The sequence below is a fragment of the Amblyomma americanum genome, chromosome 8, assembly GCF_052857255.1.
Source record: "Amblyomma americanum isolate KBUSLIRL-KWMA chromosome 8, ASM5285725v1, whole genome shotgun sequence".
Taxonomy (NCBI): domain Eukaryota; kingdom Metazoa; phylum Arthropoda; class Arachnida; order Ixodida; family Ixodidae; genus Amblyomma; species Amblyomma americanum.
Window position 1 is genome coordinate 127,054,986 of NC_135504.1, and position 26,462 is coordinate 127,081,447.

Sequence of the window (26,462 nt, forward strand, 5' to 3'; positions counted from 1 at the left end):
CTTTTTACGAGGTGCTCTCTGCCTCTCGTAAATCTTTTATCAAAGCAGCGCGAAACATTGCTCATAAACATTTCAACATGTTGCAGAGATATCGTGTACACTGCACAACATTAAATTGTGTACACGAATTGCTCTACTAATGTAAAATATTTACGCATAACATTTATGTAGCCAAGTGTATAATGTTGAACGTGAGTTCTAAATGTTAGTATATAATGTTCTAATTATAACTGAAATAACAAAGTGTATGTCAAGTGCACTACTGTTTTCCACTGTACCTGAAATAGATAATTTTCCTCGGCTAACAGAATTTAGTAAATAAATCTGCTTGTCAGGAGGCGTATACGTAATTCTAAAATTTCTTTACAAAGCTTTACCAGTTCCCAATTCAGCACTAACACTTATTGGACAACCTTCATGACTGGGTAGGCATATTAATCCATGGCAGCCCTTACAATGTGAGCGTATGAGTTGGATGCATTGCACTCTATTGTGCAGTGATCTACTGTTTACAGTTAACCTTTTTGAAAAGAACTTCTTCACGATCACACAGCATACATTCTCGTCTCCTTCACTAATGACTTGCGTGCTCATCTAGACTTTGCCAGCTGGCCGTATATTTCTCGATATCTCAAAAGCAAAATATTTAACAACGTAAGCCATGCATTGCTTCTTCATATGCTTTCTAAACATAGAACCTGCAGTAATGATTGCACCTGCGACTTTCTCTTATAACACATTCAGTTTGCGGCCATTAATGACACAGACTCGCTGTCACAAAATTCAGGGCATATTCGAAAAAAAACGGCGCTGCGTGCAAGCAATCGCACCCGCGCGCTGTAAAATGAAAAAAAAAAACAGTGGGGAAGGATCCCCGGAGAGCGCGTAACTTTGCGTGTGCTGCTGCCCATTTCCACTCAGCTCGCCGGCGTGGCGCCGAGGGAGGCATTGCCGCGCGCGGCGTCGATTTTTCTTGAATGTCCGAGTAGTTTCTATTCATCGTGGACGCAGAGGGCGTAACCTAGACCGCGCTAAAATGGTACCCTCTCCCCTTTGTTCTCACGCCGGCGTCTACGCATCCCAAGAAAGACCCCGAATTTTCTCGAAGGTGTTTTCCGCGCTCGACCAATCGGGTCACGCGCCAGCGCGAGAAGCAGGAGGAAATTTGTGCAGTTGTTAATGAGGATGGGTCCCTCTTTCGAGGTTAGGACTCCCACTGTGTCTTCCAGTTATTATTTCGTTGGGTACGAGCGCAAAGGGATTCCCGTTAAGCAGTGTCTGCGGCTACCTTCATGATTACATAAGTGCAACTGATCGATTACCTTGTTAGCTCTATACAAAATTTGGTCGCATGTCCAAAAATGCTTGATTCTATTCCTGGTAATTATTATTTCTTTATTTCTTTTGATTGTTTCCATTTTTATATTTATTTAGTCTTCTCACGCCTATTTTTCCCGGCGCAAATACCTCATTGGGATTATCCACTGAACCTTGGCCAATCCCCCTGCGTGGGTATGTGCCATGCTTACTAAGGAGAAGTTGATAGTGTGTGTATGTGCGCACTTGCCTTGGCGCGAAGAACAAACAGACGCGGACCGCGTCTATAAATGAGGGGCTGTAACCGCTGTCTGTCAGCCCGAGCCGCCGTTTAAGCTTCCGAAAAGCGCGCCCGCTCGACTCCCGGGAGAACACCACTCGACCAGCCACGGACCAGCGAGGCAACGTGCACCAGTCTGTGGGACGGCTCCGTCGTGTTCCTCAGGTCGTCGGACTGTCGCAGTGCCCGGTGAACAAATTGTGTTTTGTTAGTTTGTCTCTCTCTCTCTCTGTTAGTGCATTTTAGGTGGAAAGATTCTGTTGAATTGTAATCTCTCTCGATTGTTACTTTGCATGCGTTGCATTGTATTTGTGAATCACTTTGTATGTGCTTGTACGAGCGATTGTGAAATACTCTGTATCGTCTCTTGCTGTTAAACTTTGTTTTGTTTGTGAACCTTTAGCTTCGACTAATTCTCTGGCTTACGACTGGTGAACGCTAGGCACCAAACGAACGACCCCCTTGTAACTTGGTAGCTGGTCTCCGGATGAGCCTGCCACGCTGAGTCGAGGGCATCTCCTCTGTGAACGAGACCGCTACGCCTACACGCTCTGAGGGTGTTTGGGAGCGCACGCAAAAGTGGGCGAAGTGGTGACACTGGCCTTTAACTTCAGATGACTCCAATGCTCTGTAAGCCGCTCTATGAGGCAGGTCCTTAATTTATGTGAATGGGTATGCCACTCACGTTTCTTACAAACTGTCTATTTGTGGATGACTGCGTAATATATCGTGAAGTAGCTAGTAACAGAAGTGCTGTTAATTCAGATTGACCTTAAATGAGCAGTGCTTCCTGATCTCTGTGACCGGAACCTTCAATGCACTCCCACACCGGAACAGTATTAGGTCACCCTGGTTTAGAAATTGGCCACAGCCTCCTATATGAACAAACCAATTAATTAATCAGTAGAGCAGATTTCACCTTTTCATAATTTTCCGCATCCTGTTCGCTGAGCCTGGCGATCACATTAGCCTCCTCGCACGGTAAAAGTCCTAGCAGGCGTTGTGACCACAAATTTTCTGATTTTGCTCTTTTGACACGCCCTTTCATAGTTGATTAGATACAGACCGATGTCTTCACCGATCTTGTAGGGATACATCCAATTTTCTGTACGGTGGGACTCTACCCTGTTTAGTCTGTCACTAATGCTTGCTCCCCTGTTTTGGGCTGCCAGACGCTGGCTTTCGAGTTGGAGCTCCATCATTTTCAGTCGTATCTGATCGGCGGCTTGCTTTTCTTTTCTTTCATCCTCTTCTTTCTTTTTTTTCATCCTCTGCTTTCTTTCTTCGCCGTTCTAGCTCTTTCTTTGGCATTTCCCACGCAATTTGCATCGCTTCTTCGTCGGCATCGCTATTATTGATTGCTTTTATGATTGCCCCTTTCCTCATTCCTTCCTCCACATCCAACTCATTACACATCAGCAACAGCTCTTCCCTATTAACCTTCTTGAAGTCCATGATCGTTGCCCCAAATGGTGGCCTTGCCCACTCGCTAATGTTCTATGGTTCTATGCAAACTACACTGTGCTACAGACACCCGATTACCAGCAGTTCAAACTTTTTACCCAGAGTTTAAAGCCTGGTAAATCATAGAACAAAGATAAAGCGCTCACCCGTATATGCAGAACGATTTCACCTTGTCCATCCCAAGCGCTGCCAACCAGTTGTTGAAGGTGGGGATCGGGGTCGCTTCTCGACACAACCTCGGTCAAGATGACGCCCGCTCCGGCCAGGACAGGAGTGCCGCTGAGAGAAGGATTCGTTAGTGGAGGAAGAAGACTTGGTTTACTTTACATATTTACAAGCTTTTGAGTTCAGAAGTGAGCTGCTTCAACTGCATCTGCAGTCCAGTTTTATACACTTCATCTTCCCTAGATTCCCCAGGTAGGGGACACCCTCGCCGTGCTGGGTGTAGACAAAACTTGCGCTATCACACACAGACACCTCCGCACACATGGACACTCCCCTGGCATTAGTTGAGCCCGAGGGAGAGGGGTGTGCGGCCAGGACCCCGTTAGGCTGGCAGGCGACGTCAGGTGGTCGGCTCCCTCTCCGCCGGTCGGTGAACTTCGAAGAAACCGAGGCGCAGCCCCGTCGGGAGATAATCCCCAGTGGTTCTGCCATTAGCAATGGCCGGCGGAGCCTGCCGACAATCCACTGTAGCCCTGTCTACATGAACCCGACAGGACCGGGTAGAGTCAGCGTCGGGTTAGGTGACCCGCCTCTGACTCGCCTCGATTGGTGTCTACATGAACTCTGTTCAAGCGCGTAAGTATCGCAGCGGCGCCTAGCGTCGAGGTTCGCAGTTATCGTGCAAGTTTCCGGTTCCTGTTTTTGGCCCGCGGGTTCCCGCGCGTTCGCAATGGCCATGTCGTCTGCTGTTTTGATTATGATGCTCACTCTCCATCAGCTTTATTTCATGACCCTTTTGATGTCATGGATAAGCTTTCATAATATGCTTCTCTCTGCCGCGGTGATTCATTACCGGGCTCGTTGTCAACGTATACGGAGTATATCAAACAGCCGAACACCGCTCACCGCCGGTTGGTCCGTCCACGAAGTCGCCGTCATGTATGGTTATTATCTATTCTTCTACGCCTGTCCTCGCTAATCCTGGAGTGCAGAAACTAATATAGCGGATGATTTGGCATTCCTAAAGTCGCAAGCTACATATCTCGAATACAGTAGGCTGCATGAGTTTTAACGGTGGAGTGTGAGACGAAAAATGGAGTGCGGAAGTGCCGCCTTTTCCAAAACTAACCGATCAACGCGTTTTGCATATTAGCCGAGTAGCATGACACTTATGGCAGACCTTAAGCTCTAATTCTGTGTAAGGTCAGGAGAACCCCTGTACTCACCTTTCGGGACTTTTCACTCAGTAGGAGTGCCGTAAGGGGGCTGAAAAGCTAGCCCCGTTGCTCGGTTGCTTTTACAAAGGGGGTACAGCTCGTTACCAAACATGCACTGCGCTGTTACGGGAATACGTTCTCCTGTGTTTGGTGTAGTGCTGAACAGCATGGTGACGCGGCTGCAAATGATCGCATTACGTAATATTAAACATCGTTACTTTATAACGCTTCATCAATCGCGAGGTTTTCATAAATTGCTTCTTGGTTTTCATAGGGTAGCAGGATGCAAGCACATGTGGTAAAACTAATTATATAACGTAGCAGGATTTTGGTAAGTGCTGCATAAGTTCATTAACCTCATAACGATGGAGTAACCTAAAGAAATATGCAATCCTGTATTTTCAAAGATTACTTTTAATAACTGCACTAAAAGCCAGCAGCAAGCGAATTGGAAATACTAAAAATCAAGCACCAGAGTTCATGCTTTCCAATACCTTATGTAGCACCATGGCATCTTTTGTGACACTCGTTTTTAGGACTGTGATATCCACGCACTAGCCTGCAGTTTGTGCATACTCATAAAAAGGTAGTGAAAAAAAAAGTGCGTGTCAAATTGATAACACCAGGTATCTTGCAGGACTGGAATCCCTGGCACCACCACCAAAGCGGCGCATGTGGATGAAGAACAGAAGTAGTGATTGGTGGGACAATATTGTTTGCTCCAACTTTGACGATGGTGAATGGAAAGAAAACTTCAGAATGTCACGGGCAAATTTCTGTGAATTGGTTGCTGCCCTTGCTCCATTTATGTCACCAGAATGTAATTACGTTCGAGAGCCAGTGCCAGTTGACAAAAGAATTGCAATTGCACTGTACAAACTGGCTAGCTGTTGTGAGTACCGAGTAGTTGCAAATCAGTTCGGAATTCACAAAAGCACTGTGCAGAAATTTTTGTACCTTTTCTGCATTACCGTAAAAAGGCACCTTTCAAACAAATTTATCTACCTGCCATCAACTGAAGAGGCCACATTGATTGGCAGGAGGTTCTCTGAGAAGTGCCACATCCCACAGATATGTGGTGCCATTGATGGCACTCATATTCCTATCACTGCACCAAGAAAAGGGTACAGAGACTTTATTAATCGCAAATTGTGGGCATCCTACAACATGCAGGTAGTCGTGGACGACCGTGGACTGTGAGTATATTTGTTTATTCGTTATTGGAACTAAGCTTTGCTGTTTGTATGCAACAGCAACAACTGAAACTTATGGAAAACAGTAATGAAGCATGCTGATGAAGTGTTTCACACTATGTACTCTGAAATTCGAAGCCAGATAATTATTTTGTTGTGCTTGTGTGCAAGGACAGGCATGACGAATTTTCAAACTTGACATTCTTGTGTGCTAGGACCTCTCCCAAGATATGCTTATCATGATTGACTAACATGGCATCCATTTGTTGGTACTGTAGTGCATGTATCTTGTTCTATTTAAACTGTGGGACATCCATAAGTAATCTATTTGCCTTTAAAATCTCACTGCAGACTTTCAGCACACTTCCCACTGAGCAATCTAGTGGTGTTGTACAGTTTGCTTGTGAACTATTTCTTTTAAACCTGTACTAACTTTTTGGCACCTAAATAAAAACAAGCTATATGAATGCAACACATGGATAATTTGAAATTAGGATCATAGCTATAGCAAAAAAATATATAAAGATGGCAGAAACGAGCTCAACACAGCTCCTGTGGATGTGTCCAGTGGCACATTTTGTGGCAGTGATGCCACTAAGTTTTTAGAATGCAATTCAGGGTGGTCTGCAATTTGTTTTTGCTTTTTCAAGATATTTTGTAATTACTTCTATTTCCTTTTTGACATTGTTTTGCTGACTAGTTTTGCTTCCCTTTAGTGCAATTCAAATACAAACTGATTGCTTTTATTTTGCACCAGTGCTTTAGCACCTAATAGATGGTGTAAATGATAGCCTTCAAAAGCTTCTTTGTCTTGACGTGCATCCCATTTTTTCTGCATTCAGGTTTCGCAGCATTTCATGCCTTGCGCCAGGCAGTGCGCATGACTCAACAGCATTTAAGATGTCGAAACTCTACAAGAACAGCGACCAACTGTTGCCAAAGGGCAGCCAGCTCTTTGAGGGGAAGCTTCTTTCCTTCATGCTTCTCGCTGACCCTGCGTATCCCCCACTGCCCTGGATCTTGAAAGGCTACACAGGGAGGCTATCCAAAGAAGCTGAGTCCTTCAACGTGTACCACAGCACTGGGAGGAATGTTGTAGAACAGGCATTTGGCAGGTTGAAGGGGCGTTGACGCGTTTTACTTAAGCGCACAGACATAAATTATAAGTTTGTGCCCACTGTTGCCCTCACAGCATGCGTGCTGCACAACTTTTGTGAGCAGCATTCAGAAACCTATGAGGACTCCTGGGGTGCCATTGTTTCAGCTACTGAATCGGAAGACTTTCCGCAGCCCGTCAGCAGGCCTTATGCAGGCACCCAACAGTCGGATGTAAGGGACTGCCTGAGCAATTATTTAGCCCATAACTTCCCGATTCGCACAAGTAGCTTCCGCTAAAGTGAAAATGAAAATTGGTTTTGGGGGAAACGAAATGGCACAGTATCTGTCTCACATATCGGTGGACCACCTGAACTGTGCATAAGGGAAGGGATAAAGGAGGGAGTAAAAGAAGAAAGGAAGCAAGAGAGTAGAGGGCTCCGGAATAATTTCACCACCTGGGGATCTTTAACCTGCACTGACATTGCACAGCACATGCGCGCCTTAACGTTTCGCCTTCATCGAAATGCAGCTGCCGCGGTCGGGTTCGAACACTAAAGTGCATTGAGCAGAAAACTGTTAGCACAGAAGACCGGAACGATGAGCACAGTAGCACAGGATAGGCATGAGGTGTCACTAGAATTTTGTTGTCAAGCAACTTTTTACGGCATTTACCACACACAACTTGCATCTTGTGGAAGTAGGCAGCAAAGAAGATCCCACACATTATATCAAGCACGTCCATTTTGCACAGCCACTTATGTGAAGAGCACCACAACAAGCAATACTCAGGCAAAAGGCATTTGTTTTTAGTAGCCTGAAAAATTATTAATGCTTTCAATATCTCAGCAGTCTTGGGATTATTTTATTTGGCTGTACAATATTGACTGCTTTCCTGGTTTTGGTGACAACTGAACTACAGTGTCTTTTGACTGAATGGGCTTGAAATGTTCTCTGCTTCAGACAGACTATTATGATAGTCCTCATAATATATGCGACTGTGTGTGCCACATGTTGCTTCTGATATATCATGTGGAATCCTGTGTACTGCCTAGTTCCTTATGTTGTGGATTGTATCTGGCAATGTGTGGTTGTCACAGAGAGCTTGGCTCGGCAATACTCTTCACTTCGCAGTTCACGTCTGTCCTAAGTTAATGTGTTCTCTGTCATCTTTTGGTTTGGATTGGTTTTTGGAGTTTAACATCCCAAAGCGACTCAGGCTATAAGGGACGCCGTAGTGACGGGCTGCGGAAATTTCGACCACCTGGTGTTCTGTAACGTGCACTGACATCACACAGTGCACGGGCCTCTCGAATTTCACCTCCACCGAAATTCGACCGCCACGGCCGGGATCAAACCCGCGTCTTTCGGGTCACCAGCCGAGCGCCATAACCACTGGGCCACTGCGGCAGCTACTCTGTCATCTTTAGTACTGAAAACAGTTTTGCTTTTGTACCATGCATCACCTACTTGAAACCAAAGTATTATTGCATTTTGCAGTTAGTGTAGACATACTATAACTGCCAGCCTTTTTTTTTTTCACTCGTATCTTGAACAGCCCTACTATGCATGCATTAACCGAGTGATGTTTAAAATCACTTGAAGACAGTGATTTGCCCAATAATTGGAAAATGGAGTATGTTGTGCCGATTCATAAATCAGGGCCATGTAATCTGGCTTCAAATTATCTCCCAGTATCCCTCACAAGTGCAGTTTTCAAGGTTTTGGAGCATGTATTTTTTACATTGTACACCATCTTAAGTTTTCCCTCATAAATAATAACCAACATGGGTTTTGTAGTGTTTTCATGTGTCACACACTTAACTGAACTTGCCCATGATATAGCTAGTTCTTTAGATAAAGCAGTTTCTGTTGAGTGCATGTTTCTCGATTTTATGAAAGCGTTTGATGTTGTACCACATACTTCACTACTAGAAAAATTATCATTGTATAACATTAGCAGTAAAGTAGTAGCATGGAGCAAAGTGTACCCTCTGTTGCATTTGGGTTGTAAGCCCCAAGGGTAGCGTTGGCCTGGCGGCCTGGGGCAAAGCTGGAAACATCCGAAGGTCCCGGCAAAGGATGACTCGACTGGCAACAGAACAACTTGTTTATTCTGGCATCGCAAAAGAGCAGCCGGTCAGGGCGACCACGTTACTCGAAGGAAGGAATCGAAGTCTCTCTCGCGTCCGGCGCAGCTGTCTTTTTTTATACCCTCGGAGTCGAGGGCAAGAGGGAACGGCTTGGGAAGAGTCATCCGATACGGCGACGCTTGAACATGTTCAGGCGTGACGGGCGCGTCCGCCAGGCCGGCGCCGGTCAGACCTCCTCGCCTCCCAGTTGAGGAGCTCCTCTCCCCGGCTGCCGCGCTTTGACAAGCGTGGGCAAAACAAGCACACACACACACACGCACGCACGACGACACGTGGCACTGAAACATGCCTGGACGCGCTTGGCGGGAGGCGTCGCGGCGGCGATGAACGAAGCCGCGGCGTCCGTTGCATCCGCGCCGGCTATACCGCGCGTCGTAGGTAGGCGAGACGTAACAGACCGCCCCGCCGGGAGAAGGAGATCCCGATGGTCAGGGGACTGCATCCGCTGTCCAGAGGGATGTCGCTCGATGATGCTCGTAATCGAAACCGATCGTCCCTCGACGTTGCTTGAGCGCAGCGCACAGAGAAGGCCTCGTTCACGGGTTCAGGATCACATAGGACACTGTAAAGTCACTTCGGGAGAGTTGCCATTTTTGTGCTCGTTCCCAGCAAGCGTTAGAACTACGCCGAAACGCAACCGCTCAGTCAGCAAGCACGAGACAACCCTCACTAAGCTCTGCCAGGCTCTTTCCCCTTTTATACTACTGCCTAGTTCCTTACAGTAGTCAAGCAGCACTCAGACCGCGTCCACAAATTGGAAAATTGCACTAGAAAGCACATAATCACTTTGAAACACTAAACAAAAGCAATATGTTAAAAATCCTGCCTCAGGAAGAAAACATCAGTAACCAACAACTTTGAGGCGGATTCCTACGTTAGGGGCTTCGACTTAAGCCATCGGCGTTACCGTTGAGACTCCCCTTTTTGTAACGCACCTCAAAGGAATATTGTTGCAAAGCGAGGCTCCAGCGCAGGAGGCGGCCATTTTTGGGAGAGATGTTCTGCAGCCATTGGAGAGGGCAGTGATCCGTCTCAATGATAAACCTCGAGCCGGCTAGGTAGCATGACAATTTCTGAACGGCCCACACGAGACACGCACACTCTTTCTCGGTGGCACTGTACGCCTGCTCACGACAGGTCAGCTTACGACTAGCATACAGGACGGGGTGTTCCACTTCTCCATTGTCCCTTTGGCACAGTACAACGCCCATGCCTCGCTCACTAGCATCGCACTGAACAACGAACCCTTTGGTATAGTCTGGCGATCGTAGCACAGGCTGGCTTGTTAGGGCGCTCTTTAGGGCGCTAAAAGCTCTCTCCTTTGTCTCGCTCCAGACGACTGTTTGGGGCTCTGTTTTTCTTAGAGCATCCGTCAGGGGAGCCGCGATATCGGAGTACCTGGGGATGTACCTCTGATAGTAGCCGGCGACACCCAAGAACGACCGAATATCGGTCTTCGTGCGCGGTTGCGGGAAGTCTCGCACAGCGGCCACCTTTATTTCAGAGGGGCGGCGACGACCCTGTCCAATCACGTGACCGAGGTAGACAACCTCTGCCTGTGCTAATTGACACTTGGGAGCCTTGACTGTCAAGCCCGCTTCGCGCAGGCGGGTTAGCACTGCCCGCAAGTGTGCCATATGCTCAGACCAGGATGCGGAGAATATCGCTACGTCGTCTAAATACGGTAAAGCAAATTCTTCCTGTCCCCGCAACACTTTGTCCATGAGGCTTGAAAAGCAGTATGGCGCGTTCTTCAAACCAAAACTCAAAACTTTAGGACGGAATGTTCCCATTGGTGAAATGAACGCCGCATACCTACTAGCCTCCTCTGTAAGTGGAACCTGCCAATAACCCCTGACAAGATCTAGGGTGGAAATAAACTGAGCGCTACTAACTTTCTCAAGGCGCTCCTCGATGTTAGGGATCGGATAAATTTGATCCTTAGTGATAGAATTAAGCCTGCGGTAGTCGACGCAAGGACGAGGTTCCTTGCCCGGTACCTCAACTAAAATCAAAGGGGAGGTATAATCACTCTCACCCGCCTCAATAACATCGAGCTGTAGCATTTTCTTTACCTCAGCCTCCATAATATCGCGCTGGCGGGGTGACACCCGGTACGCCTTGGATCGTACTGGCTCTGGCGAGGTAAGTTCTATATCATGAGTAAGGACAGAAGTCCTACCAGGCCTCTCAGAGAACTGACCTTGAAACTCTTGTAAGAGTTGGTGTAGTTCGGTTCTCTGCTCAGCTGACAGCGGTGCTTTAATGATTAAGTCACTAATGACCTGATCAGTGTCTTCCCTGTTCGTCACTGAGCCTAGTCCCGGAAGCTCGACCGGAAGCTCTTCGGGAACGTTTACCATCATACACACCACTGCTTCCCGTTGTCTATAGGGTTTGAGCAGATTACAGTGGTAAACTTGCTGTGCTTTCCGTTTTCCTGGCAGACTCACCACGTAGTTAACATCCGACAGTTTTTGAACAATCCGTGCTGGGCCCTCCCACTGCACGTCGAGTTTGTTTTTTAGCGATGTGCGCAATATCATCACCTCATCGCCCACCTCAAAACGACGGGCCCTGGCTGTCCGATCATAATAAACCTTGGCTCTCTGCTGAGCCTTTGCCATTGCTTCACCTGACAACTCCTGTGCCCTTCTTAAGCGTTCGAGGAGACTAAGCACGTACTCGACCACGACTGGGTCGTCGCCCCTGCCTTCCCACGAGTCTCGAAGCATGCGAAGCGGAGACCGCAGCGAGCGACCGTACACCAGCTCAGCTGGCGAAAACCCCGTAGCCGCATGCGGCGCGGTCCTTAATGCAAACATCACCCCAGGCAGACACAGCTCCCAATCACTTTGTTGCTCAAAACACAATGCTCTCAACACGCGCTTCATGACGGAGTGGAGCTTCTCAACGGAATTCGACTGTGGGTGGTACACTGAGCTGTGTAACAGCTTTACCCCACACCTTTCGAGAAAGGCTGTCGTCAAAGCGCTGGTAAACACTGTGCCCTGATCTGACTGGATTTCCGCAGGAAAACCAACTCGCGCAAATATGGACAGTAGTGCATTGACTATCTCAACTGAGCTGAGATCTTTAAGCGGCACTGCTTCAGGGAACTTTGTCGCTGGGCAGATCACAGTCAAAATGTGTCTGTACCCCGTGGCTGTTACCGGCAGAGGTCCCACTGTATCAATAACGAGCCGTCTAAAAGGCTCCGTAATGATAGGTACCAACTTCAACGGCGCCCTCGATTTGTCCCCTGGTTTGCCAACCCGCTGACAGGTGTCACATGTCCTCACAAAGGTTTCTACGTCACGAAAACACCCTGGCCAATAGTACTCTTGCAAGAGACGGTCCTTAGTCTTCTTAACTCCTAGGTGTCCGGACCACGAACCGCCATGCGACAAGCGCAACAGATCCTGACGGTAGCACTGAGGCACGATCAGCTGATCGAACTCGACTCCTCTGCGGTCTAGATACTTCCGGTACAGGACCCCACCTCTTTCCACAAAACGAACATTTTTCTTGGCGATACCTTCTTTGACATTGCAGCGCATGTTTTCTAGGCTGCCGTCCTTTTTTTGCTCTGCTATCAAAGCCGACCGGCTGACTTTTAGCAACCTATTAAGTCCATCGGACGTAGGCGCGATGAGCAAATCTGTAGATAGCTCTTCTAATTTTCCCGTGTCGGGCATTTCCTCTCCAGTACCTGGTGCCTTCAGCGCTACAGGCTCAATTTTATTCAGTTCGGACGTGCTCTGAATATCAGCTTGCTGCGCCTCCGACCCTTTCTCATTGCTCGACAACGTCGGCCCCGCAACCACCGCCTTTGCAGCGAGCTCCCGAACTCTCGATCTGGTTAAGGCCTGAACGCTAGCCTCACCAAACAAAAGACCCTTCTCGCGCAGGAGGTGATCGGACCGGTTCGAAAATAGGTACGGGTACTGGGGGGGCAGCATAGATGACACTGCTGCCTCCGTCTCAATTGCTCCGAAAGGTCCTTCAATGAGCACTTTTGCTACGGGCAGACACACGCTGTGAGCTTCCACGGCTTGCTTGATCCATGCGCACTCGCCCGTGAACATATCGGGTTCTACGTAAGAGGGGTGAACTACATCCATTGTAGCTGCGGAATCACGAAGCACTCGGCACTCTTTCCCGTTCACGAGGAAGTCTCGCATGTAAGGCTCGAGAAGCTTCATGTTCTCGTCAGTGCTACATAATGACAAACACACGACTTCTCTTTTTGTTTCTGGACACTGCGCCGAAAAGTGACCCGGCTTCTGGCACGTATAACACACGCGCGCTTGCCTCCTCTCGAACCGCTTTCTGCGTTCGGCTTCGGCTGCCGCCGTCTCCTTAGATTCGGTCGGACTGCTTTCACTCGCATCCGCACTACGCGTGTCCCCCCTTGCTCTCATGGGTGTGAACTTCGGCCTCTCAGACTTGGAGCCAAATTCACCCTTTTGACCGTCCTTAGCTCCGCGAGCCCGACGCGTCACAAACTCCTCGGCTAGCTCGGCGGCTTTAGCCACTGTACTAACGTCTGGCCTATCCAAGACCCAGTACCGCACGTTCTCAGGTAACCGACTATAAAACTGTTCCAGCCCGAAACACTGCAGAATTTTCTCGTGGTCACCAAACGCTTTCTCTTCTTTGAGCCACTCCTGCATGTTTGACATAAGCCTGTAGGCAAACTCTGTATATGACTCATTTCTGCCTTTTTCATTTTCCCGAAACTTCCGACGGAACGCCTCCGCTGACAGCCTGTACTTTTTTAGCAGACTCGATTTCACTTGGTCGAAATCCTCTGCCTCCTCTCTCTTCAAGCGAGCGACTACGTCGGCCGCCTCGGCGGGTAACAAAGTGAGCAAGCGCTGTGGCCACGTTTCCCGAGAGAACCCCTGCTTCTCGCACGTTCGCTCAAAGTTAACCAGGAACAAACCAATGTCCTCTCCAAGCTTAAACGGCCGCATCAGGTCAGTCATTTTGAACGATACCCGTTCTCCTGCACCGTGTGCCTGACTTCCATTACGAGCGCGTTCCATCTCTACCTCGAGACGCTTCATTTCTAAAGCGTGGTCGCGCTCTTCTTTCTCTTTTTGCTCTTTACGTTCGCGCTCCTCTTTCTCTTTTTGTTCTTTCCGTTCGCGCTCCTCTTTCTCTTTTTGTTCTTTACGTTCGCGCTCGTCTTTCTCTTTTTGTTCTTTACGTTCGCGCTCCTCTTTCTCTTTTTGTTCTTTACGTTCGCGCTCCTCTTTCTCTTTTTGTTCCCTCTCCTCAATGGTCTCAAGGCATTCCGACAGCTCGTCATCCTCAGCCTCCAACTCAAGAATCGCCCTTAGCAGTTCTGGTTTTCTGAGTTTGTCTGAGACATCAAGACCCAACTCTCTTGCAAGCTCCAGCAATTTCGGTTTGCGCAACGACTTCAAATCCATGGCTGCTCCGAATGCTGCTTTCTCTACTGCCTACTATTGTCTTGCCGCAAACTAACCCGGCAGCAACGACAACCACAATTACCAGCTCTGTTTCTGACACTAACAAAAGCCTGGCAAAACTCAGAAGAAGAAAGTCCCGCACTCACCAAACCTCGCAGCCACGAATTCAGCGCAGTCGTTCCGCTGCAGGCAACCAGTCATCACACAGGGCTCGTTGCACTGCTCCCGGATGGTCGTTGTGCTGCTCAGCATACAGTTGACCGCATATCTTCGCTGCTGGCCTCCGTTGTCGGGATCTCACCGCTGGCAACCAGTTGTTGCATTTGGGTTGTAAGCCCCAAGGGTAGCGTTGGCCTGGCGGCCTGGGGCAAAGCTGGAAACATCCGAAGGTCCCGGCAAAGGATGACTCGACTGGCAACAGAACAACTTGTTTATTCTGGCATCGCAAAAGAGCAGCCGGTCAGGGCGACCACGTTACTCGAAGGAAGGAATCGAAGTCTCTCTCGCGTCCGGCGCAGCTGTCTTTTTTTATACCCTCGGAGTCGAGGGCAAGAGGGAACGGCTTGGGAAGAGTCATCCGATACGGCGACGCTTGAACATGTTCAGGCGTGACGGGCGCGTCCGCCAGGCCGGCGCCGGTCAGACCTCCTCGCCTCCCAGTTGAGGAGCTCCTCTCCCCGGCTGCCGCGCTTTGACAAGCGTGGGCAAAACAAGCACACACACACACACGCACGCACGACGACACGTGGCACTGAAACATGCCTGGACGCGCTTGGCGGGAGGCGTCGCGGCGGCGATGAACGAAGCCGCGGCGTCCGTTGCATCCGCGCCGGCTATACCGCGCGTCGTAGGTAGGCGAGACGTAACACCTCATTTAAGAAAACTTAGGGCGGTGGTTAGTGGTGAAATATCGGACGATGTTGCTGTAACCTCAGGAGTACAGTCACGAGTAAAAGAGATTAGCACACATGACGGAACACCTGAGCGCCGGAATGACAATGCGTGGCGCTGCGGATGACAAAGAGGCTGATAACGAGAGTGCCGGGCCGTTCCCATTCTGCAGTATTAGGGGGGTTCAGCGGACTGTCACGGCCCAGCAAAATTTATTTTTCTGTCTCGCCCTCTCTTTTGTTTAGCGCAGCCTTGCTCCCACAGGCAACGGGTGAAGAATAGGATAGTTGTTTTTTTTTTTGCTTGTTTGGCAGTTATTTTTGCAAGCAGCCTCAGCCGTGATGCGTTTGGTAACTGCTTGAACAGCTCTGCATCCAGGAGTTGCCATGGCCTCCAAAAGGAGCAGATTTGAATATAATTGAAAATATATGGGGATTAATGAAAAAGCGACTAGCTGTAAGGCAGATGCACAAATCATCACCAGATATCATTTGGGCGGCGGTTCAAGAGGAATGGAGCAGGCTCCAGGCTCTTCCTGACCTTGCAAGCAGCCTGTTTGACTCCTTCCGTGAGCGCCTTCAAAGCGTTGTGACGGTCGGTGGGGCCTACGCACGCCATTAGTGCAACGACGTGTTTGCTCACGCATCACGACAGCGAACTGGCTGTCCTCCTCCCTTCTTTCCCTGAATTGATGGGATAGTGCTCCTGTTAATAATGTTACTACACTTTCCCAACAAAGTGACCTGTGCGAATTAGTTGCATCAGAAAAATAAACTCTCTGTTTTTCTTGCTTGTGTAATACTGGCTAAAAGTAGCTCTATCATCCCGAGCGAGTTCCTTTTGACAAACCATCACGGACATAAAAAAACAGTAATAAAAAAGAATCCATCTTTGCCCATGATAACTGAGCCAAAATAAATGCCGCATGCACAGTCACGTAGGGTCGGCACTTCGACGCTCGGGCAATGGCACGCTTCATAAAGCTTACTTCCTGCCGTCCCCCCCCCCCCCCCCCCCCCCCCCCATGCTGAAAATATGGAAACGGCCCGATAGGCAGGTCTGCAAACCACAGCGCCGCATGGCGAGATATACAAATTCTGATCGGCAGTGATTTGTGCTAATATTTTTTACTTGCGACTGTACCACAAGGGTCAGTTCTGGGACCACTTTTATTTGTAATTTTTATAAATGACATTTTCGCTGGTATATCGTCTACATTAGGGCTGTTCGCAGATGACTGTTTTGTACCGAACTGTTTCTGTTCCTGCTGAACGTGATGCTTTGCAATGCGACCTTGACAGAATTTCTAAATGGTATGATAAATGGGGCGTCACTATTATTCTCCGGAAAAGTCTCTATAGGTGTTTTACTAAGAAAAGGTCACCTGAATTTGTTGTCCGTCACCGAATACAAATATCTCAGTGGGTATTTAAGTAGTGATCTGTGTTGGCATAGGCACATCAATTAAATAACTGCAAAAGCAGGTCGAATTTTGACTTTCTTATGCAGGAATTCCAAGCGTTTTCCTTTACAAAGTAAAGAACTGCTATACACAACTAACGTAAGGCCTATACGTGCACAGTATGCGTATGCGTGCACAGTATGGGGCCCTGAAACTAAAAATATTGATAAATTACAGAAGGCCCAAATCCTGGCTGTCCACATTGTTTTAAATACTTACAGCAAAAATTTCAGTGTGTCAGCAACGCAGAAGTCTTTCGGATGGGTTTCACTGCAGGGACGCAGGTATGTACTTAGGCAGAAATTCTTCCGAACTATATACCATTCTAAAACAGGTACTGACCGTGACCATTATTTCCACCAGACTATATGTCTGCAAAAAGGGACCACACTTTCAAAGTAAAAGAAGTTAAATGCACTACTGATTAACTAAAAATGTCATTCGTTCCAAAAACAATAAATGAATAGAATAAGTTGCCCCAGGAAGTCATTTCAACAAAATCTAATGAATTGTTTGCCGCATTGCTGTAATTTTATGCTTGTGTTTGTATCAAATTACGTTGCAATGTATTTTCCGTGAGAATTTTTTCCCTGCCACTATATTGTATGATTATGTTGTAACTCTCTCCCTCCACTGTACTGCCAAACAGGCACTTTGGGTAATGTGATAAATAAATACATTATACAGCCGTGTTTGGAATGTAGATCTTCTTTTTTATTTGTCTCAGAAACCACATACAAGAAATATAAATGCGTTTTCGAACAACACAAAAGGGTGCAGAAGTCAAAGTGTCAGGAGGACCCCTGATTATTAATGTGATCGCTATTGTTTTCACATCAGATAAACACACCACTGTTTGTACCTCTCCGGTGAAGCAAAATACTAAATGTCATTCTTTGGCAAGTAATAAAAAGAAAGCATGCATAAATACAGTTTATTAAAAGACAGCAACAAAAATCAGATGTCACTAATATTCGAGATTATCACATATCTGAAACAAGGTTATCAAAAATTTTAAAATCAAATTAGGAACTGAGAAACACAGATTGTACGTTTTTGGTGAAGGAAAACAAATGACCTTTGGCAAGTACTAAAAGGAAGCACGCATTAATATAGTTCATTAAAAGACACCAGCAAAAAGCAGATGTCATTAAAATTCGAGATTAACACACATCTGAAACAAGATTATCAAAAATCTTAAATTAAATTAGGAACTGGGAAACATATCACATAGTTTGTACCTCTCCAGTCAAGCAAAATAAATGACTTCGGCAAGCAATACAAGAAAACATGCAGAAATATAGTTCATTAAAAGACTCCAACAAAAAGCTGGTATCATTAAAACTGAAGGTTATCACATTTGAAACAAGGTTACCAAAAATATCTTAAAATCAAATTAGGAACTGAGAAACAGGTCACACAGTTTGTACCTGTCTGGTGAAGGAAAATAAATGACCTTTGGCAAGTACTAAAAGAAAGCACGCATTAATATAGTTCATTAAACGAAACCAACAAAAAGCAAGCTTCATTAATACTCTTAATATATATATCTGAAAAAAACATTGCCATTATCTTGTAAACAAATTAGGAACTGACAAACACATCACACAAAATGAAACTGAACAAGGACGCAAGATATACCACTGCCTCGGTAGATAATAATAATAATGAAGATAGGAGCATATTATTAAAAACAAAAAGAGTACATTTACTTACTGCACACTTTTGACTTGTCAGGAATCTAATATTGCACTTATACTGTTTGCGATAATATTGCACATCCTTATTTATTGGAAATACCTGCAGCGCCCGAAGGCATTATTGCAGGGGGGATGAGGATACATAACAGAAGAATAGGCCAGAAAAAAAAGAGGAAGAAAAAAAAAGCAATACAACAAGGCATGACACAGCAAGTACAAAATGAATGAAATATGAAACAACAAAAAGACATGACGAAAAAAAAGCCAACTGACCAAATGATGCTGGACCAACAAGAACGAAGACCGCGTGATTAAAAAAAGCCAAAAGAAAGCCAACTGCGCACTCATACATCCGACAGCAACGCGCGGAACATAGACTCGGAACGGCACTCAACAATTTCATGGGGCAGGCGATTCCAGTTACCTATAAGGTATTAGGGTAGATTAACGGGAGACTGAGGACAAATAGAAGCTGGCCTGTATTGTAACTGTACCGTGCTCAAACTACAAAGAGACCATTAACACCAAAATTGGAGCTTTCTGTAAGCTGGAAAAGAAAAACAGGCATTGCCGTCAGCGGCCTATTTCGGAAGTGGAATGCATGTATCAACACAGATTTTTGGGCGCGGATCCCAGAAGCTAAGCTACACCACCATTCACTTGCACACGATGGCAGCCCGGTGGCAGAAAGTACAGATGTCACGAATTTGAATTGACTACTGGCAAATTTCTAAAATCCAATTTTCTCTGCTACAAATGCATCTTTTGGTGTTAGAGAAATGCCAATACAGCCAGAAAGAGGCAAGGAATCAGCCGCCGCGATGGCTCCGTGGTTATGGCGCTCAGCCGCTGACCCAAAAGACGCGGGTTCGATGCCGGCCGCGGCAGTCAAATTTCGATAGAGGAAAAATTCTAGAGGCCCGTGTACTGTGCGATGTCAGTACACGTTAAAGAACCCCAGGTGGTCGAAATTTCCTGAGACCTTCACTAGAGCATCCCTCATAGCCTGAGTCGCTTTGGGACGTTAAACCCCCATAAACCATAATTTGTATCAAAAACAATGATTGGATGGATTTGTCCTCAGTGTCCCTTTAATGTTTCCGAGGCTGCTGCACGTTAAGGAGGCATCAGTCGTTATTTTTTACTCTGGAAGTGATTAAATGAAACTTAAAAATGGTGGCAATGTCACGGGTTTAGTTCACCTCAGTGTTTAGGTGTTGGTGGTGTGTTGGTGGCTGGCGGCGGTGGCGGAAATTGGTGTTGTAAGTTCATGTTTGGTGGTCCCATAAATTGTGGGAAGTTGGGCATGTGTTGTAGGGATGCCACCAATGCTGCCTGTTGAGAAAAAAACTGCCCCATTAAAGTTTGTGTGCCCTGCAGAAAGGTGGTGGAAACACCTTGCAGGAGCTCCTGCATGTGCTTGTTCTCATCTGCAAGCAGTTGTTTTTGTTGCTGAAATTGTATCTCTGATTGCTTCGTCCAAAATTCTTCATTTTTACGCTGCACATTTAAGAGCACCTTTTCCAATTTCGCCCCTCCCATGCGGCGTCGTTTCTGTGGCGGTGATCTGCTTGAGGTGCTTGCTAAAAAAAGAAGGAAAACACATGCAAATGGTCACAACTTTCCTTCGTGGACTATTCACACTTTGCTGAAAAATAAAGAATTGCAGAGCAAAAAAAGGCAGGTCTGCTAAAAACAGGTTTGAACTTTTAACTTTTTATACGTGCTGTGGCTGAAGCAATCAATTCTTGCATGAAAACTACACGGAGCTTAAATGAAATAGTGCTACAGGTAAGCTTCCACACAGGACACTGTTGCTGGTGTAAAAAAAAAAAGAATGGGTACTAGCAGTTGTCACGGACATTCTATTGAAGAAGCGTAGCTTGTTGGGCCGGTTGCTGCACGATACGTGGAAAACCAGAGGAAAGGATGCGTTCACAAGCAGAAGTACACAGGGCAACTTTGCCCTGTGTACTTCTGCTTGTGAACGCGTCCTTTCCGCGGGTTTTCCATGCATCACCGACATTCTTTTTGCGTGCAGCGCGAATCCTAAAAAGTTTCTGAAAACTGCTCACAGCTTTACCTGTGTGTTTATGCATATCCTAAAACATAGCCATACTCAAATGTGACAAGCACCCATTACATTTATAGCATCCTGCCAGCTGACCCCTTTATTGAACAGATAAACACTGCCTCATGTTCTTGAACAGCACACATACTACGTATACCAGGGTGCTCACTTCTTTGCACATTGTTTACTTTTTCTTTGCTAGAAGAACCAGTGTTCTGAGTCCATGCAGGTTGGAAATTGAAGACAGTTCTGATTTTATGCGTCATGACTATCATTCTAGTATATAACACTCTTTGGATGCAGCAATAACTTCAGACTCCTGCTGCCAGTGCTTGCCCAGGCAATTTGTTTTTTTTTTTTGGAAAACACATTCTAGAATGCTATGACTCCGAAAGAGAGGAAAGATGCTGTGGCAAGGTACTAGACCTGGAATTTGAGACTACGTCCTGTGTCGTGATGTCCCCCTTTCACTAGTAACATTTCTGTGTGATACATAGCAATGTCCATGTTTACAAAGTGAGGTAACAGCTTTAGGCATGTTCAATAAACCGAGAGACAATTTTCAATTAGAGGTCAAAAAAAGTGAAACACTGCAGGCACATACTCACCCTTAACCTTGTGCAAGTGAAACTTAGTCCACGAGACCTTGTGGTACAAAGTTTACACACACTTTAGATGAAAACATTAAAATTACCAGAATGGGAAAATGCCATAGTATGCATAAATTCTGACCACCTCAGCAATGCTTATCACATGCACACTGCTCCTTTCACTATAAAAAGAAAGTTTTTTTTGTCGAAACACTGGTCACATATGTATTTAAGTTTGCACTACCTAAATATTCCTGGCAATACAACACATCAGGATTCTGCAAACAACCACACTTAAAGATAGCAAGTTGCATCACTTTACTTTGACAACACTTCCTAATAGCATATGTATAAGAGCTTTGTGCTGTGTTTGAATGACTTTTTCTTTTAAAAAATTCGTTTGCTACTCTTGTTCTCTCATTACTGCTGCATACAGATGAGCACCAGCAATGCCACTAGGCATTCAGGGTGCAGTACAGTGGCCACTATAGTGGCCAGTTCAGTGGATGCTGCGCTGGCGCAGAGGTAGAGCATCCGCCTCGCGTGCAGGAGACCCATGGTTCAAATCCTTGTACCGCCACAATTCTCCACCAGAAAAAGAAAGAATGGGTGTGAGGAAATTGAACAACAAGGTCTGGGGGGTAGAGTAATGTACCAAAATGCTCATTGAAAAGGGTGTAGAGTAAGGCGACATAAGCTCTTTGATGCTATACACTGCATGTTTACAAGAGTCAAAGGATTGGACTGGGATGAGCTTGGGATAAAAATTAATGGAGGAAATCCTAGGAACCTCCGATTTGCTCATGTTGTCCAGCGACGTAACTCAGAAGGAGTCCCAGTGCATGACTCGGGCCTCAATATTCAAGCAGAATGGTAGAGCTAAAAGTTAATAAGAAGGAAACTGAAGTCATGTCCAGTAATTTGGCAAGGGACAAACAGTTAAAGATAGGCAGCAAAGTATTGTATACTGTAAGAGAATACATCTATCTTAGGCAAGTAATGACCGTAGAGTTGGACCATGACAGTGAAATAGCCAGGAGAATACAAGTGGAATGGAGGGCATTTGGCAGGCACTTGCATCATTTAGAGCAGCTTAGCATTGCCCCTTACAGGGAGAGAACATAGTATGTGTGGAATGGTACGGTATTTGGGTTTAACATTCGAAAGCAACAAATGGGCCATGAGATGTGCCATACTGGAGAGCCCTGGATTAATATGAACCACCTCATGTTCTTCCAGGATGCAGGAAAGACTAAAGTGCAAGAAAAAAAAAATTGATTTTTGGTTTTTTACTAATATCAAATTCCAAAACTTTCATGAATATTATTCAGCGTCTCGCATGCTTTTCTGCCCTTTAATAGAGCCAGGACAGCCTTTTTTTTTTCAAAGCTATTTTCTTTGAAGCTTCCATTTGCTCACATTTCTGCAATGGAAAAAATGCCAAAAAAAAACACTGGAAATTTCATAAACACAGTTGATCCATTGACAGCCTCCAGGCAATGCAAGCAAGGCACTATGCATGTTTTATTCAGTGCTGACACTTTTATTCTGCGCTATTCTTGCCTCACGTGAAGCGTAAGACCTCGCTTTTGTATGGATGTATTTAAACATTTCTTTTGCTTTTTAGTGGGCACATAGAAATTATGCGTAAGGCTGTTTTGCGCAGGTATTTCCACATGTTGGCTATCAACAGCAATGTCTGTCAAATGCTGTGTTCAAAAGACTGAGGCACCTGCTGCGCTGACAAGAGCCAGATGATGAACAAGCCTTTCCTGCATAGGTACTCGCTCAAATCAGTTCTTCACACCACAAAGCCTGCTCCCCAGCAAGTAGCGCAATGCACAACCAAAGCTTCTAGAATAGTGTTTCTACAGGAGATGCAAAAATACTTACGAGTTATTTAACCATGCAGTTTGGGAATGTGCACCAAAGAATGCCTTCCTTACCAGCCACACATCCGAACTACCATCTTAGACGCAGCACTAACATTCAGTCATGGGAGCATAGCCCAAATTGATACCCTTTGATACACCCGGTGACACCCCAAGGTATTTCGTGCATCACCGGGACACAACATCATGGCGTAGCTGTGTGAGGTGGACCGTAGTAGAAAGTACTTCACTGAGGAGAGATGCAGAACAGATCAAAAGGGAAGCTCAGCAGAAAAATGACAGGCAGAGTAAAATTTGCTTTCGTATTGGCTACATGGCTAGTAGGTATAGATTCAAGTTTCGGTGCATGTTGGTTCTGTTAAAAAATTGAAGCAAATATGTTTTTGTCTTCATCTCGAAAAACTCAAGATGTCATTTCTTGTTATATTTGAACAATTATTGGATAAACAAGAAAAGAAATGAGGCTGTCTTTTTCTATCTTCAGCTACACATAGAGATGCAAAACTACTGAATCAAAATGGTACGCAGGAAGTATGCAGGAAGCATAAAGCAGGGCAAATATTCTAATTCTGACCTCTCGAGAGACTCGCAAGCATTCTTTGATTGGTTGAAGCAGCGGAAGCAGTTGCAGCACTTGCATCGTCTGCATCTGCGGGTAAAAAGCCTGAACGGTGCCACAGTAAACTGTTTATATAAAAAACAAAATGCAGTAACCTTGGAAACAAAACTCTGCGCCAATGGAATCCACACCATCCCACTCAAACGATGTCTGGAAATATAATCACGTATACCTCACTATTTTCAAGGCTGGTCCGACGACACTTTGCAGTGCAGCTGAGCAGCACATCCACTTCCGCTGCCTCAGCCAATTGTTGAGCACCTCAAAGGATCAATACCACGAGAAATCGAAGTGTGAACATGGGCCCAGGGAACCAATTTTGTTCTGCAGCCGAGCTATTAAATGCCATCTAGTGCTTAAAAATTGCCCAAGCTTACGTTCACTTTGTTCCTGAAGGATATCAGCGTCGTCCTCCTCGGTCCTGGTGTCAGCATCGCTGATATCTGCAAAACAGAAAAAAAATCACTGCTCCTATAGCCAAAAGCGCTGAAATTGCACATCTTGCAGTCCAAAGATTGTAAGATGCCATCCCATCTCACTGCACAACATAGGCCCTCTATCTCCAATCACCTCTTCTTTGCAACTAGCATGCCTACCCTGTTACCAGCAAACTTCCTTGCTTCGTTACTGCAACAGACTCTCTACTAACTTTAACTACTTGTGCCTTGCCTTGACAGTCACTCAAAGACACCATGCTATATATTGCATGTTTCACCCATGTCTATTTCCTGCTCTTAATGAACTGAGATAGCATTAATTCATGTTCTCTCATACACAATGTTCTTGTGTCCTTTTTACATTACACTTATTGTTTTTTCCTTAACTCATTGTACAGCCCTTCATTATTTTTTAGTTTATTTGTTAGCTTCCAAGTTTCAGCCCCGCAGGCAAAAACTAGCAAGAAGTGTTGAACTTTCCTTTTGGAGATATCAGCCTTTCAACACTGTCTATACCTCATCAGTATATAACGCCACCGTGGTGGCTCAGTGCTCATGGTGCTGGGCTGCTGAGCCCAAAGACGTGGGTTTGATTCCTGCCGCGGCAAATGCATTTCAATGGAGGCGAAATGCTAGAGGCCCGTGTACTATGTCAGTGCAGTGAAATTTGGATGAGATTAACCATGTCTCATGAAAGCACAATAATAATCTATGCCAAAGAAAATGTGCTCTTAAGAGTTCGCTTTTAAGGGGAACTGTGCTGAGGCACACAAATTTTAAGCCACTGCATTTTCAAAGCTGTTGGTGCGTACTGCAGTCAATGAAAACGTGCACTAGGAGCAAAGAGCATTTCATGTTAGGGACATGTGCAGGGCACCTTGGTTATTTGTCAAATACATCTGCACAGTTACATGATTGCATGATAAAAAAAATTAAGTCAGCCCCGCTGCATGCCCAGTGGATTTGTCAAGGAACAAATTCTGTTGTCAGCTTATTGAGGCTCTTTACTGGAAACAAGAATTTTTGTGTGTCTCGCTCAAGAGTACCTGTGTGCACTCGTTATCAGCAGTGCCGCATTTGTCCTTACGATTATACGTTTTCTGGAATCGATTTTTTTTTGTTTACATAGCATTTAATGTAGGACTAATATCTTGTTGCGGGCTAGTTGGTGAATCATCATGGACAGCGACAGCGCGAAGCAACTAGTTCGAAAGAGAGAGACAAGATCAGCGCTTGTCGTGCGTTCTCGTGTCTCTCTTTCGTCCTTGTTCCTTAGCGCTGCCGCTTTCCAGGGGGTTGTAAATGATCACGCTATTAGAAATGCGAAAGCTGATTGAAACTGCGTTAACCGCTCTACGTTGCGGCATTCAAATCAGCGCTCACCAAAACAACGCAGCACCGAGTCGCCGACTTCGGCGCTGCTGACATGCTACATCACATAAAAGTAAACGAGCGTGAAAACACATTTGGGTGTATACTTGCCTAGCTGCGAGTTGTCGCCGTAGTCTGGTGGGACATCTTGCGAGTCCACGCCGTACTCGCGAGCCTGCACCATCGGCCTGTGGCTGAGAAGCGCGCTCATGTGGTCATACCACTTCCAAGCCGACGGTGCAGCTCCACTTCTCTCTTGCTCCAACCGTTCCTGTCACACAAGACAGAATTGTGCTGCAACGTCGTATCATTCCGTATGGGTGTCGAAATTCGGCTGAGGGAATGTTTATACTCACGGCCGTGAATCGCTTCTTCAAATTCTTCCAGCAGTTCCGCAACTGCTGCCACGTCCAGTGGTAGCCGAGATTTGCCATTTCGGCCTGCAGATCTTTGAAAACATCTTGATTGCGCTGCCGTCTGCTGTCCAGCGCCTCGCTCACTTTTTTCTCACTGATAAGCGCTAAAAAACATTCTACTTCCCGGTCGGTCCAAGAAGCTCGGGTGGAAACAGCGCGGGGACCGACGGCGGCTGCCATTTTGGTCGACTGGTCACATGACCGAAATCTTTCCCAGAGTTCCCCGTTACCCGACTCCCTGACCCGACTGCGTATACATGGTTTTTGGAAAGGCGGGTCAGGCGAGTTAACCTACCCCCTGCAGGCGAGTTAACTCGACTCGCTCTGCCGCTTATTTTACTCGACCCGACAGCGTCTACATGAACCCGGCAACTGGTTTTTTACCCGACAAGCTAACTCTACTCGACTCTATCGGGTTCATGTAGACAGGGCTAATGTGCAATGGTCCTCCGCGCGCGCATTGGCTGCGTGTGGCCCGGGGAACGACGGGTGCGTCACGGAATCGCGACGAGTGATGTGTGTGACGGATGCGGTGCAGTGGAAACACTAGAACACCTGCTCCTTCACTGTGCCGCGTTCGCCGATGCTCGTCGCGATATGCTCGCGGCCTATAGGGCGCAAGGCATACTACCAGACTCCATCAAGACGCAATTGTGGCCGCAGGGCAGTGCGCGCACTCGTGAGCGAA

At 46.3% G+C, this 26,462-nt stretch overlaps 1 protein-coding gene across 1 annotated transcript; it reads right to left on the reverse strand.

Annotated features, from left to right (window-relative positions):
- Window positions 1-19,581: 19,581 nt before the first annotated feature.
- On the reverse strand, window positions 19,582-25,792 carry LOC144102759 (uncharacterized). Its single transcript, XM_077635937.1, has 5 exons — window positions 25,715-25,792; window positions 25,470-25,629; window positions 23,928-23,993; window positions 19,897-19,961; window positions 19,582-19,713 (listed from the first exon to the last, which is right to left on the reverse strand). The coding sequence occupies exons 1-5, from the start codon at window positions 25,790-25,792 to the stop codon at window positions 19,582-19,584; spliced, it is 501 nt and encodes a 166-aa protein (XP_077492063.1).
- Between the last annotated feature and the right edge of the window lie 670 nt (window positions 25,793-26,462).

What these genes read in the sequence shown, in the direction of transcription:
- LOC144102759 (XM_077635937.1), bottom strand. Translation starts at nt 25,792, where the DNA reads ATGGCAAATCTCGGCTACCACTGGACGTGGCAGCAGTTGCGGAACTGC. An exon ending in CGGCGACAACTCGCAGCTAG is followed by an intron (nt 23,994 to 25,469) that starts GCAAGTATACAC and finishes TCTGTTTTGCAG; the next exon opens with ATATCAGCGATGCTGACACC. An exon ending in GAGGGGCGAAATTGGAAAAG is followed by an intron (nt 19,714 to 19,896) that starts GTGCTCTTAAAT and finishes TTTTCTCAACAG; the next exon opens with GCAGCATTGGTGGCATCCCT.